Source organism: Balaenoptera musculus, chromosome 14, assembly GCF_009873245.2.
Source record: "Balaenoptera musculus isolate JJ_BM4_2016_0621 chromosome 14, mBalMus1.pri.v3, whole genome shotgun sequence".
Classification (NCBI taxonomy): domain Eukaryota; kingdom Metazoa; phylum Chordata; class Mammalia; order Artiodactyla; family Balaenopteridae; genus Balaenoptera; species Balaenoptera musculus.
The window spans coordinates 10,827,298-10,845,550 of NC_045798.1; the positions used below are offsets into that span (position 1 = coordinate 10,827,298).

Here is an 18,253-nt window from a genome sequence, read left to right on the forward strand (position 1 = left end):
CAGTCCGAGCAGAGCAGAAAGTACCTTCCAAACTCCCGGCACCATTTTTGATATGTCAAAGGATATGAAGAAAAAGGATACCTGCTCCACCCACCTTATAGTGTTAAAGCACTAGAGCACAGCTCAAAGGCACAAATATACATAAAGTATTTGAAAAATGTAAAACACTATATAAATGCAAATTATTAACTAATAAGCTAATTAATTGATTGACAAGGAGTTCATATAGCATGGAGGTTAAGCACGTGGGCTCTGGAATCAGATAGGACTGGGTTTGATGAAGCTTTGACCTCCCTGAATCTCAGTTTCCTCTTCTGCGAAATAGAGATAAGAATATTCCCCGTCTCATAGGGCACTGTGAAGCTTTAATGAATTAGTAGATACGAAATGCTTAGTATAATGTCTGACTCACACTGTTGTTATTATTTTTACAAATAACTCTATTAGTCTCAGCTTTTTCTTCTGTGAAATGGAAAAAAATAATTCGACCCATCGCATGGTGCTTTCATGATTTGAAACTCTTTTAAGAATGCAGTATGCCAATTCTGATGATAAATCACCCCCAAACTGAACAGAGGCTGGACACAGCTGGGAAAAGATGTGGTGGGAGAAGACTGGGACCCCTGAGGCCAGCCCTCCCTGCTGCCTCCCCGCCCCCGCCCTGCTGCACAGCAACGCAGGTGCTCCAGGCAAGAGGAAGCTGGCCTCCATCGCCCTGCTCTGCTCGGAGTTCCAGGGCCCCGGCAGCAGATCTGGCTCCCGCAGCCTCCCAGCATCCTGCTGGGAGAACACAAAGCCAGCAATAGCTCCCTTGGTGCAGGGCACCCCTTCTCCCCCACGTCCTGCTTCAGCTCCCTGCCTTGCCTGAGGAGATGGTGAAATGCGTCTGCTTCGCTTGGCATACTGTGGATCAGCAGAGGGCAGGCTGGTCCTTGAGCCCTGTCTCCACCAAGACTGTCTTATCCTCTGAATCTCACCCAGTAGCCAACTCCTCTAGAACTCGCTGATTCAACAAATACTTACTGTGTACCTAGCTGGTGCCAAGCACTGAACTAGATACTTTCCCATTACAAGTGCAGCCAAATCTCTTCACTCTCTAAACCACCTCTCCCGGGGTATATAACACAATGCCTGTTCACAGCTCTAAGTAAATATGGATTGGGTATCAGCTGTGTCCTGGGTCCTGTGCTAGTGGCTGGGTATATGGAGAAAAACATGACAAAGCCCTCTGGCCAGATATATACATTCACGCACTAACTAACAGGTACCGGGATTGCTCTTCTATTGACATTTCTATTCATCAACCTAATGGTTTATGTATTTAACAGTAGTTATCAGAGCTGGTTAGCCACAGTCTAGCTTCTTTAGCCTTGGGCAAGTGACCTTCCCTTTGTGAGGTTCTGTTTTCTTATCTGTATAATGGGGGGGAGGGGGTGTTTTGTGATGAACATTAATTGAAACAATGAATGTAAAAAGCATAGCACCAACAGCAAGGACACTACTTGATCTGATCCTCCCAAAGCTGTAGCATTCCCTTCCTGGAAAAGATAAATATATAGCATGCATACTGCCACCTTCCCTTCTTGCACCAAGGACAGACATCACTAATGAATCAAAGCATTCTTTGTTACTCCTCTCAGATGTAGCCCCAGAAGCCTTCTCAGCACAGTGATTCGGGCACATACTACTAATTGATTGAAGCTGTTGACACTCTCTATGGAACTTTTTTTTTGCCATCCTACCCTTACTTCACTCAGTTGCATAGGTCTGTAGTTTAGCTGACACTCTAATGAATATCTCTTTCCTCTCTGAACTTAACTCTTGGGTCTTGAGTGTAACCTCCTTAGAGACTGAACTACATGGGCATAGGCCCAGATGCATGCAGGTGGTGCCCATTATATGTATGTATTGACTTATGTGCCTCTGATCAGCAAATCTGGCTCCCATTCTGCTGACTTGTTGAATGATCTTGGGCAAGTCAGTTCTCATCTCTGGACAATTTTGATATTATTTTCTCATAGGGAGTGTGTTAGTAGAACATAGTGGTTAAAATCTTGACTACTGGGGTCTTACAAGCTTGGGTTTGAATCCTGGATCCACTTCCTAGCTGTGTTACCTTGGAGAAGTCACATAATCTTTCTGAACTTCAGCTTCCTCATCTGTTAATTGGAGATGAATTAATAGTACCCACCTCAAAAGCTTAAAGGAAATATTGCATGGAAATGGGATACTGTTTTGAGATACTGATCTATGTGGTTTTTTTTTTCTCCCTGTATTTTCCCCTTTTCTTTTTTACCATTTAAGCAGATCATGGGTTCTACCCTCCTTGCCTCTGGGGAGGCATGTGTCAGGGCTGAAAACAGGAAGAATATGAGAGTGTTTTTAGCTTTTGCTTTTTGGAAAAGTCAAAGCTTTTAGGGGAAGAGGATTTACGGACTTAAGGAGAGAGTCCTGAAGAAACACAAAGGAAGAAAGATTTCTCCAGAGCAGAAAGAGATTGCCTCTGCTGGGGAGTGGAGAGGAGAGAAGAGGGGAGGGGAAGGGAGAGGAGGAGAGGGGAGGAGGGAGAGGTCTGTAAGACCAGAAAAGTCCTATGTGGGCAGAAATGATGGGTGTCTCCATGGTAATATGTGTGAATTGATGGTCAAGCTGGGCAACTTTGGGCAAGTAAAATAACCTCTCTGGACCTGTGTTCTTACAATGTAAGGCTGTTTTTAATCACCCTACAAGTTTAGTGCAGGGAAATGGGACGTCCTTGTGCTTAACAAATATCTGTTCTCCCATGCCCTTCCTCAACACCAATGATTCCACTTGTGATCCCCTGCATTGCCGTGTTTGGGTTTAGCTCTGGGCAAGAAAACACATGGTTAACTACCAATATCTCGTGTGTCCTTGTCTTGAAGGGTTGTCCCTCTTCATGGATGGTTCGATAATTGTCTTGTTGGGAAGAGCACTTCTGGCATGGAAGGCACTTCCCAATGGCGGACTCTCCTTCTGAGTAATTGCGCCGTGTGAGAAAGGACCATCACTCCCCCCAGGCAACCCCTCACCCGGCCCCATGAGGTCAGCCTCACTGCTGGGCAGTCCCTTCCCTCTCTGCTGGAGCCCGGTCTTTGGTAAGCTTCCACTGAAGTGATCACCTAGAAACCTGAAAGCAGGAGAACAGCTCGGCCTCACCAGTGACATTCCCCATATCTTGCCGATGGGGAAGCAAGAGTTGGGTAAGAGAGAAGACTGTGGCAGCAAGTACATCTGGGTTATAACCCTAACTCTGACCCTTACAAGGTGGTAACCTTGGCCAAGTTGCTTAAAGCCTCTAAGTCTCACTTCCACCATCAACAAAATGGGGACAATGCTATCTATTGCATAGGATTGGGGGGTGAATTCAGTGAAGTGATATCTACAAATGGCCCAGCATAGAGCTTAATTTATAAGCAGGCAATATCTAAAATTGCACGGCATTACAACTAACTCGCTGATCTTTGGCCAGTCGCTTTACCTGTTCAGACTTTAACTCTCTTTTCGACAAAATTAACTCCTGCCATGCCTGCTAATTGCTAGTTATTTATAGACATGTCTCTCCTACTAGAATGTAAGCAACTTGAGAGTAGAGAAATCTTTATTCATTACTATGCTTTGCATATAGTAGAAGCTCAGTGCTGGGTGAAGGTATGAATGGATAATCAGAAGGGATTTCAGATGTGAAATCCCCTTGCACAAGTTTTAACAAAGGATCACAGCAATTGTGATTCTTTGTTTCTGACAAGAATGAATAAGTACAATCATTTAAATCTCAATAGCAAAAGGCCTCAGAGAAAAACCAACAAACCTAAAGTGCCTAAATTCCTTGGGACTACAATGTTTTAGGTGTCTTACAAAGAACTAAGATTGGGAGAACAAGTTCAACCAGGCTTTATGCTTGTAAGGTCTTAGAAAATAAATGATCAGAGCTGCCATTTCTTATCATCTGTTAAATGAAATTAATAAACCTTACTTTACCATAAATATAGGGAAATGGTAAAGAAAGGCACAAAGTAGATGCTCAATAAATGTTGGTTGGTTGGTTGATTGATTGGTTGGTTGAATGAAGGATGGATGGATGGGAGAAGAAAATAGTTGGAAAAAGGATGAAGGAACAAATAGCTGAAGAATAGATGAAGGGATGGATGAAATAATGAATAAATAAACAAATGGTTCCTTGACCAATGGATGGATGTAGGGTAGATGGATGGATGGATGCATGGATGAGTGACTACGTAGTGGATGGATAAATAAATGAATAGAGGAATAGATGATGAGTTAATGGATGGATGGGTGGATGTGTTGGTCAAGTTCGTAGCAAGCATGAAGTACTGTGCCTATGAAGAATGACTATGACTGCATAATAAATGCACCTAAACTGGTCAACTTGGGGTAGGTGTTGCAATTAGAAGCCCTAGATTTCTCACTCAAGAAACACTTATTCTCCTTGTTTCTCTGCCTCCCTTCCCTAGGGAAACTTGCTTCCAGGAAAGCTGCTCATTAATGTAGCATCAAACTCCTTCAGTGAGTTTGTTCACCCGAAAATAAAACTGGGCAGTACTAGTGGACATAGGTCTTGAACTATGTTCTCTCTCACGCATCACTGTGGCACTGGGATGGAGCAATGTAAACAGCTTGTCAAGAACTTCCTTGTTTCCCTACAGTGCTCCTAATTTTTCTGATCTTTCCTTCCTACACCAGGAGATTGGCAGAGCAGTCATTCCCAACAAGAGCTAGTAAGAGTTACCAGCACAGGATTCAAATCGCATCTCTGACATCACCTAGCTGTGTGAGCTTAGACAAGTTACTTACCTCTCTGATCCTTAATTTTCCCATCTACAAAATGGAAATTGTCATAATATCTAACTACCTTAAAGAATGGTTCAGTGGATTAAGTGATATACTGCAGATAAAGCATTTTGCTCAGTGATTGGCATATAGTAAGTACTCAGAAACTATGATTAGGAACTATTATTAAAACTTTGAAAGGTGAAGAAGTTGAAACACTGACATTCATGAGGTCACTGAGGCAGAGAAGTAAACCCTGGGAGTCAGGAGACCTGGGTTCTGATTCACTATTTGACTTTGGGCAGGTAGGTACCTTTTCCTCTCTGAGCCTTTCTTTCTCTACCTGTATAATAGGGAATGACCCATGAGCTCTGAGATTTAGGGGTATAATCGCAGTATCTTTTTGCCCTCCCCCTCTACCAAACTGATTCTCTTTTGAACATGAGCCTTCATGTCCAAGGGCAATCATTCCTAATAGGTAAAACCAGGAATCAGCAATTATTCAAGTTAGAGATTTTTGTCACCTTGATACAGATGAGGCTCAGGGTAGCAAAGTGACTTGCTCAAAATCACACAGCTAATAGATGGTGGGATAGGATTCCAACCCAAGCTTATCAACCACAGAGCCAGAATTCATCCAACTATGCAACACCTTTCCCTTGGCACGTGTCATAGCCGCGTTTGCTTGGTGAACGGGAGGTGATGCCTTCCTTAGGGCTGGATGAGCAGGGTGGGTGGAGGAGTATATGCTGAGCACCCAGTTTCCACAGAGAGGAAGGCAACAGGGTCTTCTGGACCAGAGTGGGGACAGCAAACACCAGCTGGCCCTGACGGCACCGAGCCCAAGCGACGAGATGGGAAACATCAGGAACATCTAGGAGCACGCAGACCACAGTCCCCAGTTCCTGCATTCACACTACCACCGGGGATAGTTTGAGAGTTGATTTGCTAAAGGGCCATAAATGCTATAGGTCCAGGGTGGAACAGCCAGCGTTTTGGGGTGTGGATGAGTACAGGCAGTGGATGGCGATCATATTAGCCCTTTTCCTCTTCCCTGGAACCCACTGATGCTCTACAAGGAACCCACTGTCTCTGGCACTGATTGCTTGTGAGGCCTTAGGCAAGTTACTTAACTACTCTGGGCTGGATTCCTTCCATAAAAGGAAGTTAGGGAGGGTGGGATGAAAAGACTCTGAAGGCCACCCCTAACTCTCCTAGTGGCAAGATGTCCTTTCTTGGGGGAGCGGGGTGGTCATACATAACCTCCCCCATGGAAGGAAGGTTTCCAGACTCATGCTCCTCCCACTGTAGTTTGGGGCCTGTTTCCCCTCAATCAAGCCCCTGCAATGATGGGGTAAATTTCTTCCTAAGGCTCCTGAGCTCTGAGTCCCCCTTGCTGTTTTGGGGTCCTACTCCAATGTCTCCCTCCTCCCTTGGCCATTAAAAGGGATGTCACTCTAAGGGATGTCTCCACTTAGGAAAAGGAGCATACACAGGGGCAGCTGTATGAGGCATGAGGCTGGTACACTTTAGTGTAGAGAAAGCAGGGGGCTTTAGTGGGGGTAACACCGGCAATGCAGGCTGGTCAATGACCAGAGGTGGTCATACCTCTCCTCCCCTTGCCTGGTGGATCCATGCTCAGTGCACAAGCTCCTGGGGTCACACATTTTGTCTGCAGTGGGACGGGGACACTGAACTTGGAGTCAAGAGACCCGGGGTTTATTCTGGGTCTTTATAAGACCTTGAGCCTCAGTTTCTTCTTCTGCAAAACGGACATAAAACTGGCACTTAACTGTTGTGAGAATCAAATGAGATCAACAGCAATAGTTAAACCACCACCACCACCACAATAATGTATCATGATTTCATGGTGTGACTTTTGGCAAGTCACTTCATATCTCTGAGCCTCATTTGTCCTATCTGTAAAATGGGAATACATTAATTTTTCTGCCTTCTTCTCCAAGGAACTCTGAGCAGTGCGGTGTCTTAGAACTGGGTGTCAGGTGGCCCATAAGTCAGCTACACCTCTGGCATTAACATTCTGATGCTCCACGAAGTGCCCTGTGTACTCTCTGTGCCCCTGTCTCCCCATCTACAATATAAAGAGGCTGTATTCGAGTCCCTCAAATGTCCCCTCTGGCCCTCCCGTTCTGACTGCCGACGAAATGCCTCAGTGAGCTGACACTGGCTAATAAGGAGCTGATCACTGGGACGTGCTATTGTGGTGATGGTTTCCTGCTAGAAAAAACTGTCCACACGGTAAAGAGCTGCCCCGAGCCTACCTGCCCTCTATGGGAGTGGGCTGGGCCCCAGAATCACCTGCCACTTGGCCTTGGAAGGGAGGCTGGACAGGGCAGCTGGCCAAAGAAAAGCCTCCTTAGTGGCCGAAAGCTCTGAAATATGATCCCGGGAACAGCCAGGCTGAGTACAGATGGGCATCTCATCAGGATCCCCAGACCAGGCTTTGGGCAGCATATGCCACAAGAGGTCTTTATGGGGCAGGATGCCATATCTCACAGCGAGGGGCCGGGGGCAGGAGAGAGCAGTGTCTGATCGCCTGATCACAGCAGAGAAGCTCACACACAAACCTTGATGTTGGGCAAACACCACTTCACTGAACCCAGAGCTCACCCAGGCTGACTCAGGCTACGTAAGGGCCTTGGACAAATCCTTCCCCTTCTGTGGGTCTCAGTCTCCCTACCTGCAAAATGAGGAGCCGAATTACACGAGCAGGCCCTAGAGATCTTTTGATCTCTTATCTCTCTCAGTAAGAAGTTTTGAGAATGAAAACCTCGTATAAGTGTATTTATAAATTTTATCTGTACAGTTGTTCCGACACATTATAAATATTATAAAACATATCCCTCCGTCCTCCACGTGTAAAATGAGGAGACTGGATAATCTCCTAAAGGTCCCTTTAGCTCTCAAATTCTGACGATGTATGTCTGTAGGTCTCTGAGTTTCCTCATCTGTACCATGCACTTATATCTGCATACCCTCAATCATTCATTCAACAAACATCTAAAGAAAATGGGCCAACCATGGGCCACTGTTCTAGGTGCCGAGATACAGCAAGGAATGAGACAGACATGGTCTCCACCCTCAGTAGTTCAAATGGTTCTCCTGTGAATCAAAGGAAACACTGCTGTTTTTGAATATTGGAAATACCATGTGGTTCAGACTATTAGGTATGAGAATGATTTGATGAGGTGAAATTGCTACAATTCATGCATTCAACCACCATTTGTTTGGCCCCCTGCTATGCATCAAGTGAAAGAGGTAAACCAACGAGCAAACTGACACAGTCCGCATGCTCATGATGCTTTCGGTCTATTAAAAGAGGTACACTTTAACCAAAGATCCCGTAAGTCAGTGTAAAATTACAAACGTGTTGAGAACCAAGAGAGGTACTACAGTGATGAGAAAGTCTGTAACGCCAGGTGTGACCTAGTCTAGAGCATTGTGGGAGGATTCCCTAAGGAGATGACATTTGAGTTGAGATCTGAAGGCGGAGTAGGTGTAAATTAGGCACCAAGGGAGAGGGACAGCTTTCTTGGCATCATGTGCAAAGGCCCGGTGGCAGGAAGGGCATGGAAAATTTGAGTGACTGAAAGGAGGAACGGGATGCAGCTGGAGCGGATGGAGTGAGGAGCAGCATTTTAGAAGTGATCTTGGGGGAGGTGGCCAGGGGCTGCACCATGGCAGGGAGTCACCAAGGCCTAAAGTTCTGCAAACCAAGGGACAGTGATGCAGGGCTTTAGATGAGGGTAGGGAAGGTGTATATGGTCTGAATTACTTTTCAAAGAGGTTCTTCTAGCTCGACATGGGGATGGGTAAGAAGGGTAAGGACAGAGGAAGACAGTGTTACTGACAGTGGTGTGAGATGCGATTATAACAATGGCAATTGCCTAAGCTGACTGGACGTAAAATAAGATGATTAAAACAAAACAAAAACACCCATGACCTTAAAATCCAAGCCACAGTGACAGGATGTATAGCAGGTAGAGAAGAACGTACTTGCCATTGAGCAGACCTGATTTCAGATCCTGGTTTCATACTTACAAACTATGTGACCTTGGACAAGCCACACTTCACCTCTCTGGTCTCAGCTTTTCCTTTTCTGCAAAGTGTACTAGACTATAAACTTCTCAGTTAAGAGCTCTGGGTTTTTATTCCAATTATGACTCACCAGCCATGTTCCCATGAGCAGGTCACTTCTACTCTCTGAGCCTCAGTTTCCTCATCTGTAAAACTGGGTCTTAAAAATACCTCTCTCCTAAAGTTACTGTGAGGATGGAATCAGACAACAGATGAAACGTGTTTAGCACAGGGCTGGGCACATAATAACGTAAGGAGCTCGGCACACACATTCCCACCGTGAGCGAGCGCGCACACACACTATGAATACACACGCGTCAGGCCCAGGTGGCACCTCTCTTCCCGTAGGACTGGTAACTGTCTTGTAAAATTCCAGCTCACTTGCCTAAGCTTAACTTTTAATGAAGCCAGAGAACAGTGATCCGCTGGTGTTTCTGCTCAGCGAACCTGTCAGCGGGATGTAAGCCCAGGGAATTCGGCAACTAAGGGATTCTCCTGATGAGAAACATTTGCGTCCAGAGGATCTTAATATTTGTTTGCAACAGACACATGCAGACGTGAATTACTTAATGACTGTTTTAGGGTTCGGCATTGTTCCTGGATTTGGTTTGGCTTTGTCTCTATGACATCTTAATTCTGTGTTTTATTTCTCAGAGCTCTACATACAGGCTGTGACATATGGGAGCTCCCTCAGCAAAATCTCCAATGGAGATGGGGGAGGGAAGTAGAGAGAGAGAGAGAGAGAGGGAGAGAGAGGGAGAGAGAGAGAGAGGGAGAGAGGGAGAGAGAGGGAGAGAGAGAGCGCGCGAGCGCAGACTGTAGCTTCAAGGGTGTGTGGCAAAGGGGGCTGTGAGGTGAGAGGGATAGTATAGATTTGCACCCATGGATATGAGAGATACACCAAACCCTCACCGTCATGGGAACAAGATTTGCCACTGCTATTTGGAAGGCTAAACAGTGTCTTTTTCAATTCCCTAATCTGATTGATCACAATCAGAATGATGTGTAAATTTCATGTTTGTCCATAACGCATGGAGGGGCCCAGCTAAGCTTCTGACCCTGCTGTTCAAAGTCATCCCTGGTTGCACTAGAGTCAGGAGAGAGGAGCCAAGAGAAGCAGATCAGACCAGGGACCCTGACTGAGAGGGCAGGAGCACCCCTGCGACCCCCTCCATCCCCCCAGCCTGGGAGCTGAGGACCTGGGAAGTCCTTAGATGTCTTACAAGGCCCTGCTTGATCTGTTTCCTGCCTATGTCTAGGGAGTCAGCTCCTGTCAGTCTCCCCCTCACCCATTCTGCTCCAGCCACACTGACTTCCTTGCTATTTCTCAAAAACATCAAGCATCCTTCCACCTCAGGGCCTTTGCACATGCTGTTCCCTCAAACACTTTCCCCCCAGTAATCCTCATGGCTGGCTCCCCCCCTTCTCCAGGTCCCTGGCCACTCCATCCAATAAAGCCATCCCCACCCTCACCCTCTAGCCTTTTGCTCGGCTTCATTCTTTTTTAAATCACTTACTACCACCTGACCTTATATTATTTATTTGTTTCTTCATTTATTATTTTTCTCCCCCATGAGAGCGGGGGCTTCATGCTGTTCACTGCTATACCAAGTAGGAGCTCAAGAAAATTGCTGAATGAATGAAGTACAGCTTTGGTTTTTAGCCACAGGCAGCTACTTCTTCTTCGTACATTCATTCCCCAGTGGTTTATTTTCTCTTTGACACGTATGGGCTCACTCTGCTCCCCTCAGCGTCGGTGGCTGCTTGAGGAATGCAGACTGGATTTTGTTTTAGCCAGAGCTGGACCATGAAGGACAAGAAACCTAACAGCCCATGCCCGAGTCTGTATCCTTAAGCCACTGACAGGGGAGCTGGGAGATTTATATTATAAGGGCAGTTCCTATCCATAGCCTCCCTTCATTAGCACTGACTAGGACTCCCCACAGATAATGCCCCCTCCAGAGTTTAACCCGCTTTTTCTTCTGGGAAAAGGAAAGCTCTTTCTTGAGACTCTATGGGGAATAAAGGCTGTATTCATTCTGATCATTCCTTGCATTTGTAGGTAAAATTGATGAAGAAAAAGAATCATTCCCATTTTACAGATGAGAAAACTAAGGATTACTGTATGATAATAAGCAAGGGACTCCAGGCCTCACTGAGGGTCTCTTCTTCCTCTGGTTTTCCACATCCCCCCTTTCTTTATTCCTACCTACATTTATAGTACTTAAGATGATCTGCCTCAGTCATACACACTCCTGTTTTATGTCTCCCTTCGCTGCTAAATTCCGAGGCCCTCAAATGGAAAGATTGCATTTCACTCATCTTTTCCTCCCTGATGGGCCTGACACGTAGTAATAATAAAAATGATCATTTATTATTAATAGTAAGAGCTAACATTGATGGAGCCCTCACTGTGTGCCAAACAGTGTTTTCCATACATTAGTTCATTCAGTCCTCCCAACAGCTCTTGGAGGTGGCTGCTATTATTAGTCCCATTTTACGGATGAGGAAACTGATATTGAGAAGGTCAGGTTGCTTGCCAAAAGCCATGGAGCCAGTGAGCGTCTGTAAACAGTAAAAGGAAACATTTCCTGCGATTAGTTTGCCTTCAGGTCCTGTCGGATTTTTAAAACAGCTCTGTACAAATCTCCAGTGGCTCTTTTAGGCAACTGTAGTGAGAATTATCTCACTACAACTCCGTGAGATGAATATTTCACCGATGGGGAAACTGAAGCGTAGAGAGGTGAAGTGACTAACAGATTCCAGAGCGAGGAAGTAGCCCAGCAGAATGTCAGCCTGGGTCCATCTGACTTCAGAGCCCAAGCTCGTCACCATTCTACCTCTTCCACCCCAGAAATATTCTCTCGCACCTCAGAGAAAGTCTTAGTGACAAGCAATTACAGAACTCCGGTTTTGTCAAGCCCCTGCGAACTCTTCCACCTTGCAGGAAGGTAAATCCAGCCACTCTGAAAGGAAGGATATTTTTAAAAATGTACTGTGCCCCTGTGGGATGACTGAGCTGCCCATGGGGCAGAAGGCACCTGACCCAGGCTTCCAGCCTCATTTACAGGAGTTAGGCTTTTAGGGATGTCGCCCCATTTTGGTGGCCTGGAGTCGGGGTGGAGTTAACGGAGACTGACACGGGCCTGGAAAGCACTTCCAAGTGACATTAAGTTCAACCTCCTGCCCCCGGACCAGCCGACATGTTCACTCACCCAGCCCCACAGACATCTGTATCTAGAGAGCTTCGTTCTGACACTAGTGAGAGTCACATCTATCTGCAGTGTGTGTGTGTCTCCCCGTCTCCCGGGCTGCACTGAGCAGCATCCTCAGATCGCCAGGACCGGGGTGGGGCTGGGAGAGGGCTAATCTGATGCTGGATTTGGACCATGTGCACTCATTCAATTAATGCATCCAACTTTCACTGAACATCTACCGCAGCTCGGGTCTCTAAGACAGCACAGTTACCAAGTGAACACGGCAGAGTCAGAAACGATCCCCTCATTGACCCTGTACACCATTCAACCAATTTCACCTTTCAGAAGGAGAAAGGTTTGACCCAAACAGTAACACTCCCTTTCCAGAGAAAATGTTCATTCATCGCCAGGGCAAGCATTTTCCCTGACCCTCGTCTCTTGGCTCTTAACCACAGGACATCGCCTCCCAACAGCCCCTCACTCTGCTCCTAAAGACAGAGTCAGCACAAATGTGCTAACTGATCTCTTGGCACGAAGGGGAGACTTGAATTAAATGGTTCAAAGGCATTTTCCCTGCCTTACAATTTGGCCATCTTTCCCTTTATGCAGTAAAATCTCCAATAGTTTGGAATTTATGATCCTTTAGACAGGGACTGGGCTGAAGTCTGCTTCTGGACTATTCTGCATGGAAAGGATTTTCGAAGAAAATTAATAGCTTGCCCAAAGAACGGTAAAGGGAATGCATAGTCTACTTAAGGGGGCCACCTCTCTAGCCCTTTACAAACACTCCTGTATCTACAAACAACTGAAATACTAATTACAAATGATAGCTACGTGTTCATTAAGTCCTCAACTACTCTTTGTTGATCTGAACATTACAGTTTGCGTTGGCCTCCAGCACTAGGTTTCCCACTTAGAGCCTAAACTTCTTGGGTGAAAACTTTTCTGGACTAAGCAATTAAAAAAGAGAATTACTTAATGCCAGGAAAACGACTATACTTCTTCGGCAGGAACAAAAGAGGGGGTCTTGTACACTCCAAGTATCTTATTGATTCATGCTGGCTCTCTTCCAGCTGGTACAGGGTGAGGTTTGCCTGGGATAGTCCCCATTAGAGCTTCCATCCTGGAATAACCACCTGCAGGCAACCCTTTTCACTCTTGATATGAACTACAAATTATACAGTCACTCTAGAGTTGATGGGCTAGGGATTAAAACTATGGTTTTCAAGGAATTTGAGCCTTGGCTAGACTGGCAGTGCTTGGTCATCCCTATACAAAACAGACTAATATTCCGTAAGGATGTTGTACCAATCCATTCTGAATCCAGACAATTCTTCACCAGCCCTCCACCCCCTAACTGAAAGCATCAGATCAGAAAGCAGCTAACCTTCCCTCAGGGAAGGAAATATAGGACCTTAGGGAGGAAAATATGGGACTGCTCTCATCCCACCCACCGCACCTCAAGTGCTGTTGCCTGTCAGGAGCTGAAATCTCACAATTTTTATGGTCAGCATTACTAGGGGGAGAAATGGGTAGGCAGGAAAAACACAATACTGGAAGGAACTGTAGATTTCCTTTGGCCATTATAGCTCTGAGCTGTTTGTTTTAGAGGCAGTGTGCATTAAACAATCACTCTGCCCCTCGAACTGTGGGAAGTGCGTTACCTGACTCAGTCCTCCTAAGTCACTGCCTGAGGCAGCTATGATTACTGTTTCCGTTTTCAAGCTGACAAAAGAGGCTCAGCAAGGTAGAGCCACCTGCCTAAGGCACTCCGATAAACGGTAGGACCAGGTATTCGGGGTTCGGTGAAGCTCAGCTCTGAGCCCTTAAGCACCGCCTCCCACACTGCTACACTGTTCCGACATTTGAGTCAGACATCTGCTCGCAACTTGATACGTTATAAAGATATTGCCTCACCAAGTACGCCTCACAGAGGGGGAGAGGGAGGGACCAGGGGATGCTTTGCTTGGAGTAAGGTTGTATGATGTATGCATATTGCTATGAAATCAACGAATTGAATGTAAGCTTCTATCCTGGTACTAAATTATCCTCCGAAACAGACTTAAAATATCCTGGGGAAGTTCACTCAGGGGGTAGTAGCCCTCATCCATAAACAAATATTAAAGTGTGTAACCAACAGGACTGGCTGGTGGTTCACCCACGCCCTCCCCCATCTCCCTATAGACAGCTACTTGGGCAGATCCGCTGACTGTGAGCTGGGCCTCATTCATGGAACTAGACAACATTTCTGATGAGACCAAATCCCCAGACTGCCTGTAGAGGAAGCTGCTGGGGCCCAGCTGATGCTAAGCTCATGCCCCTGTCCCTTTCCTTCCTAAGAACTCTGCTTTAGAAACATGGTACTTTCACCCTTAAGTAAGTATAGAACCTTAAAAAGGAGGTAGAAACTGACCATCGCTGGATGTGGCTGGCGTGGGTGAAAATGTGGATGTTTCAGGCTTTACAGCCAGTCTGTTAAAAGACAGCTCCAACCCAGCCCCTCCTGAAGACTTAAACACAATGTTTCCTGCTCACTCTCCACCCCAAACCAAGAGTAACAGCTATAAAACTGGAATCTGTTCTACAGAGAGGCCACGCCTGTTACAGAAGTATTAAAGAGGATCCTTTCAGCACGACATAAATTAGGGACTAAATGCTCAGACTTCCACCTCGGGAGTGGTTTTCAGGGGGAAGGAGACTCAGGACGTTAAAAGACACCAGGAGTGAAATGATGCCTGGGTGGGGAGGGTTGGCTATTATAAGAGTCTCATATGGATTAAATCAGGATTTGCACAAAGCTGCAGAAGCATGTGGGGTGGGAGACCTTGTGAGCAATTCATATGACTGAGAGTATGACCAGGAAAAACCGCATGACAGTAACAGACTGACAGGCAAAAGGTGAAGTTACCAAGCAAGGTGGACATCAGGTATGCTTATCTGAATTCAAATACCACCAGGAATCTGCTCTCCTCTCTCTGCACCCCTGAAATGCATGGAATACTCGGGACCAACTGCCACACTTCTAGTTTCCAATGAAATTTCCTCTAGTCCCTTCTACAAGGGCATATTCTTTGGCCAACGCAGCACCTGATTTGCCAACAGGAGGTGCACTCCAAAGGTGGAATGGATGGCAGAAACCCAGGAAGACAAAACCACTGATGTCAAAGCTCCCTACAAAGAACCTCCTTCCAAGCAGAGCAACATCGGCTTTTGGTGGCATTCGGTATTATTGTTCCCCTTCTCCAGCCCGTGTCAGAGGACGTCCCCTCATCCCAGCCACAAATACTGGCTGCTGCTGCCGCCACTTGCAGCCTGCGACAGCCTGCTGGCCCGTCATGTTTCTAGCGCACCCATTCCCAACATGGGGTACCCGTTTTTCCAAAGACCTGTACGAGCCAGGTCTCTAGCAGACTATGAAAAGTTCTCCAGTCTGAGTTTGAATCTTAAAATATAACTCTCCCATCGGTCCTCCACCTCACACCCACTGGAAAGTTCAGATGCAGCTGTGCCACAACAGGCATTCTGTCCGAAGCACTTTCCCAGACATGTTTTCGATCTACTCCCTAATGTAGCCTGCCAGGATTAAGAAATCCTCCAAGTGGTCTCCCCTGGTCCACTTCTTTCTTTTTCTCCCACCCAACCACTCATCCAACACCAGCAAAAGAAGAGTTTTCATTCAGCCTTGATTTTCCCTGACGGAGGGCACAGCCTTCTTCCTTTCATTCTCGAACTCCTCTAAATTGAATGATTTATGAAAACAATTGGGTCTTCTCTGTACTGGAATGCTTCTGTTTCCCCCAACCTCCTCTCAGTTTCACCCCACATCTTCTTCTCCCTCTTTCTGCCTTTCTTTTATTTCTTCCCTCATCCCCCCTCCATCACACTATTTCTATACCACCACCCAAGGATCAGTTCTTATGCCTGAGTTCAAAGCAATCAGATTCTTTTTGAAAAACCAAATAAAACTCTTCTGAGACCATCTTCACGATCTTGGAAGGCTCCTCCCTGACTCTTGAGCTCAGACTCCTGGTTCTGGGTGCTGCAGACCAGATAATTCAGCAGCAGCAGCCAGAAAGGCGTGGAGGAGGGTGCTGTTTAGGGTGTATTTGAGGGAACAGCATATGGGCTTTTGTCAAAACAGTCAGAGCTCACTAGTTTCTGAGCTGAGCATGGAAATGTGCCGCTGTCTCTGAACAAGGCTTGAGCTAGTTCAACCCTCATCTCTTCTTGTACAACACCCCTAACTGCCTCGAACCCACCGTTCCTTCACCCCCTGTCCTCGGAGCCCTGGGATACCAAGAAAAGTTTCTCAGTCATCTCCCACCTCCACCGCCCACCCAAAGACAGCAAAACCTTTCAAACCGCAGCTGCCAGGTCAGCCGGTTGAGCGTTGCTCCCCTTAAACACTCTCCGTCCCTTCCCACCAGCTGCCACCTCACACAAGCAATTCGTTCTCCCATGTTCCAGTGGGAGACACAGAGTAGTGACGGGAAAAGACAGGCGCTCTGGCCCAGCTGCCTGCCTCCACCCCGCAGGGCTCTGGGGCACAGGCCAGAAAGGGGGACCATCAGGGTCTCCCCTCTTAAGCAGGAGGTCATTACCTTGGCAGCGGCTTGCGGGCCGTGATACTGGCGACAATGATGCTCTCGGGACGCGGGGTGGCCACGGCTTTAAAGGTTCCTCGCCAGAACTTCTCAAAAAGCTGTTTCTCTCCTTGTTGAACGCTCGCCATGGCCAACCAAAAGGGCCCGGGGCTCCCGGGCGCTGTCCGGAGTGCTGAAACGAGGATTCCGAACGGGGGCACACCCGGCCCCGCTCTCTGTCCGTGTGAAACCGAGAGGGGTGGGGTGGGAGAGACAGGGGTTCAGGGCGGGGGATGGGCGCCTCAGCCCGGGCCGGCAGGGGAGGAAGAAGGCTTGTCCGCCGGTTCTCTTCGCCTTCTGGGTCGGCTCTGGGCTGCGCTCTGAGCTTGCAGAGCCTCCGCGCCCCAGGAAGGGAAGGTTGGGCTGGCTTTCTCGGCAGCGCCGGAGAGAAGAGGCGACGGGGTCGTCCGTGTGTGCGTGCGCGTGTGAGCTCCGGAGCGCCCGGGTTTTGTCTCTCTCACAATGTGACGTTGGAAAAGGAGGCTGGTCGCGCGAGCTGCACTTTCCTCCCCCCTCTCCGCCTCTCCTCCTCCCCACCAACTCCCTCCTCCTCCTTCTCAGCCTCCAGCCGCCATCTGCATAACAAAAGCCCGCAGGTCTAGGGAGGAGAAAGGGCGGGGCGCGCGCCTGTCACCAGGGCCCCGCGGCTACGGAGTTGCAGCGCTGACCCCTGAGAAAAGCACTCACGGCACCCCGAACTGAACCGGGCGTGAGATCCTGCTTCCCAGCCCCCTCGCCTCCCCCTCCGTCGCGGGCCTTCCCCTTACCCTCTCTTGCGTGCTCTCTGGGCCCGCCGCCTCCCTTCCCAACCCCTTCGCGAGTCTTGAAGAAGATCCTCTATCAAGGGAGAAAAAAAACTTAATCTATCCGCCCCCGCCAACCTGCCCCGCCCCTCCGCCACCGCATCACTTCTGGGAGGGGCTGTCTACAGCAGCAAGGGGACGGGGGGCGTCTTCTGAATTCCTCTTTGCGCCTGGGTGCTGCGAGATCCCCACCACCCAGAAAGTGCCATTTGATGGACCATCCGTCAACAATTCGGCCTCTCGCCATCTGCCGAGCCGGCCCCGCCCGCAGAGGGGTGCAGCGTTACATCTGTGCACGCGGCTCTAAGGGCTATCTCTTTTGTGCCTCACTGCCAGCCAGCCCAACGTCCTGCTGCCAAACCCATCCAAAGGAAAGAGTGCCCCCGCCCCACCCGACCCCATCCACTCCTGCGGAGCTCTGCTGCAGCCACTTTTCCTTAAGACAGCTTGTCTCGGGAGAGGAGTCCGTTTTGGAAAGGAGAGTTTTGGGGGGTGGGTTTTGAGGGGGACATCGGAGGATTATAGGGGGATACTCTTCTGTCTGTCTCCCCATCTGCTACCCCTTCCCAGTCCAACCCTAATCCCAGAAAGTGGAAGTTTAGAATCACAATAAAACCTAGATGCAGAGGGTCTGGGCAGAATTTCTCTCCTTCACGCCCAGGGTTTTCATTAAGGAAAAGAGACATGGGACCCCTCAGCCCAT

At 47.8% G+C, this 18,253-nt stretch overlaps 1 protein-coding gene across 1 annotated transcript in view; it reads right to left on the reverse strand.

Moving 5' to 3' along the window:
- SRRM4 (serine/arginine repetitive matrix 4) overlaps positions 1–17,177 on the reverse strand; it is a 168,600-nt gene extending 151,423 nt beyond the window's left edge. Inside the window, exon 1 of the mRNA XM_036823864.1 lies at positions 16,706–17,177. Within this exon, the coding sequence (XP_036679759.1) occupies positions 16,706–16,836 (131 nt within the window). The 5' untranslated portion in view covers positions 16,837–17,177. The remainder of the gene's footprint in view (positions 1–16,705) is intronic.
- Positions 17,178–18,253: the final 1,076 nt, after the last annotated feature.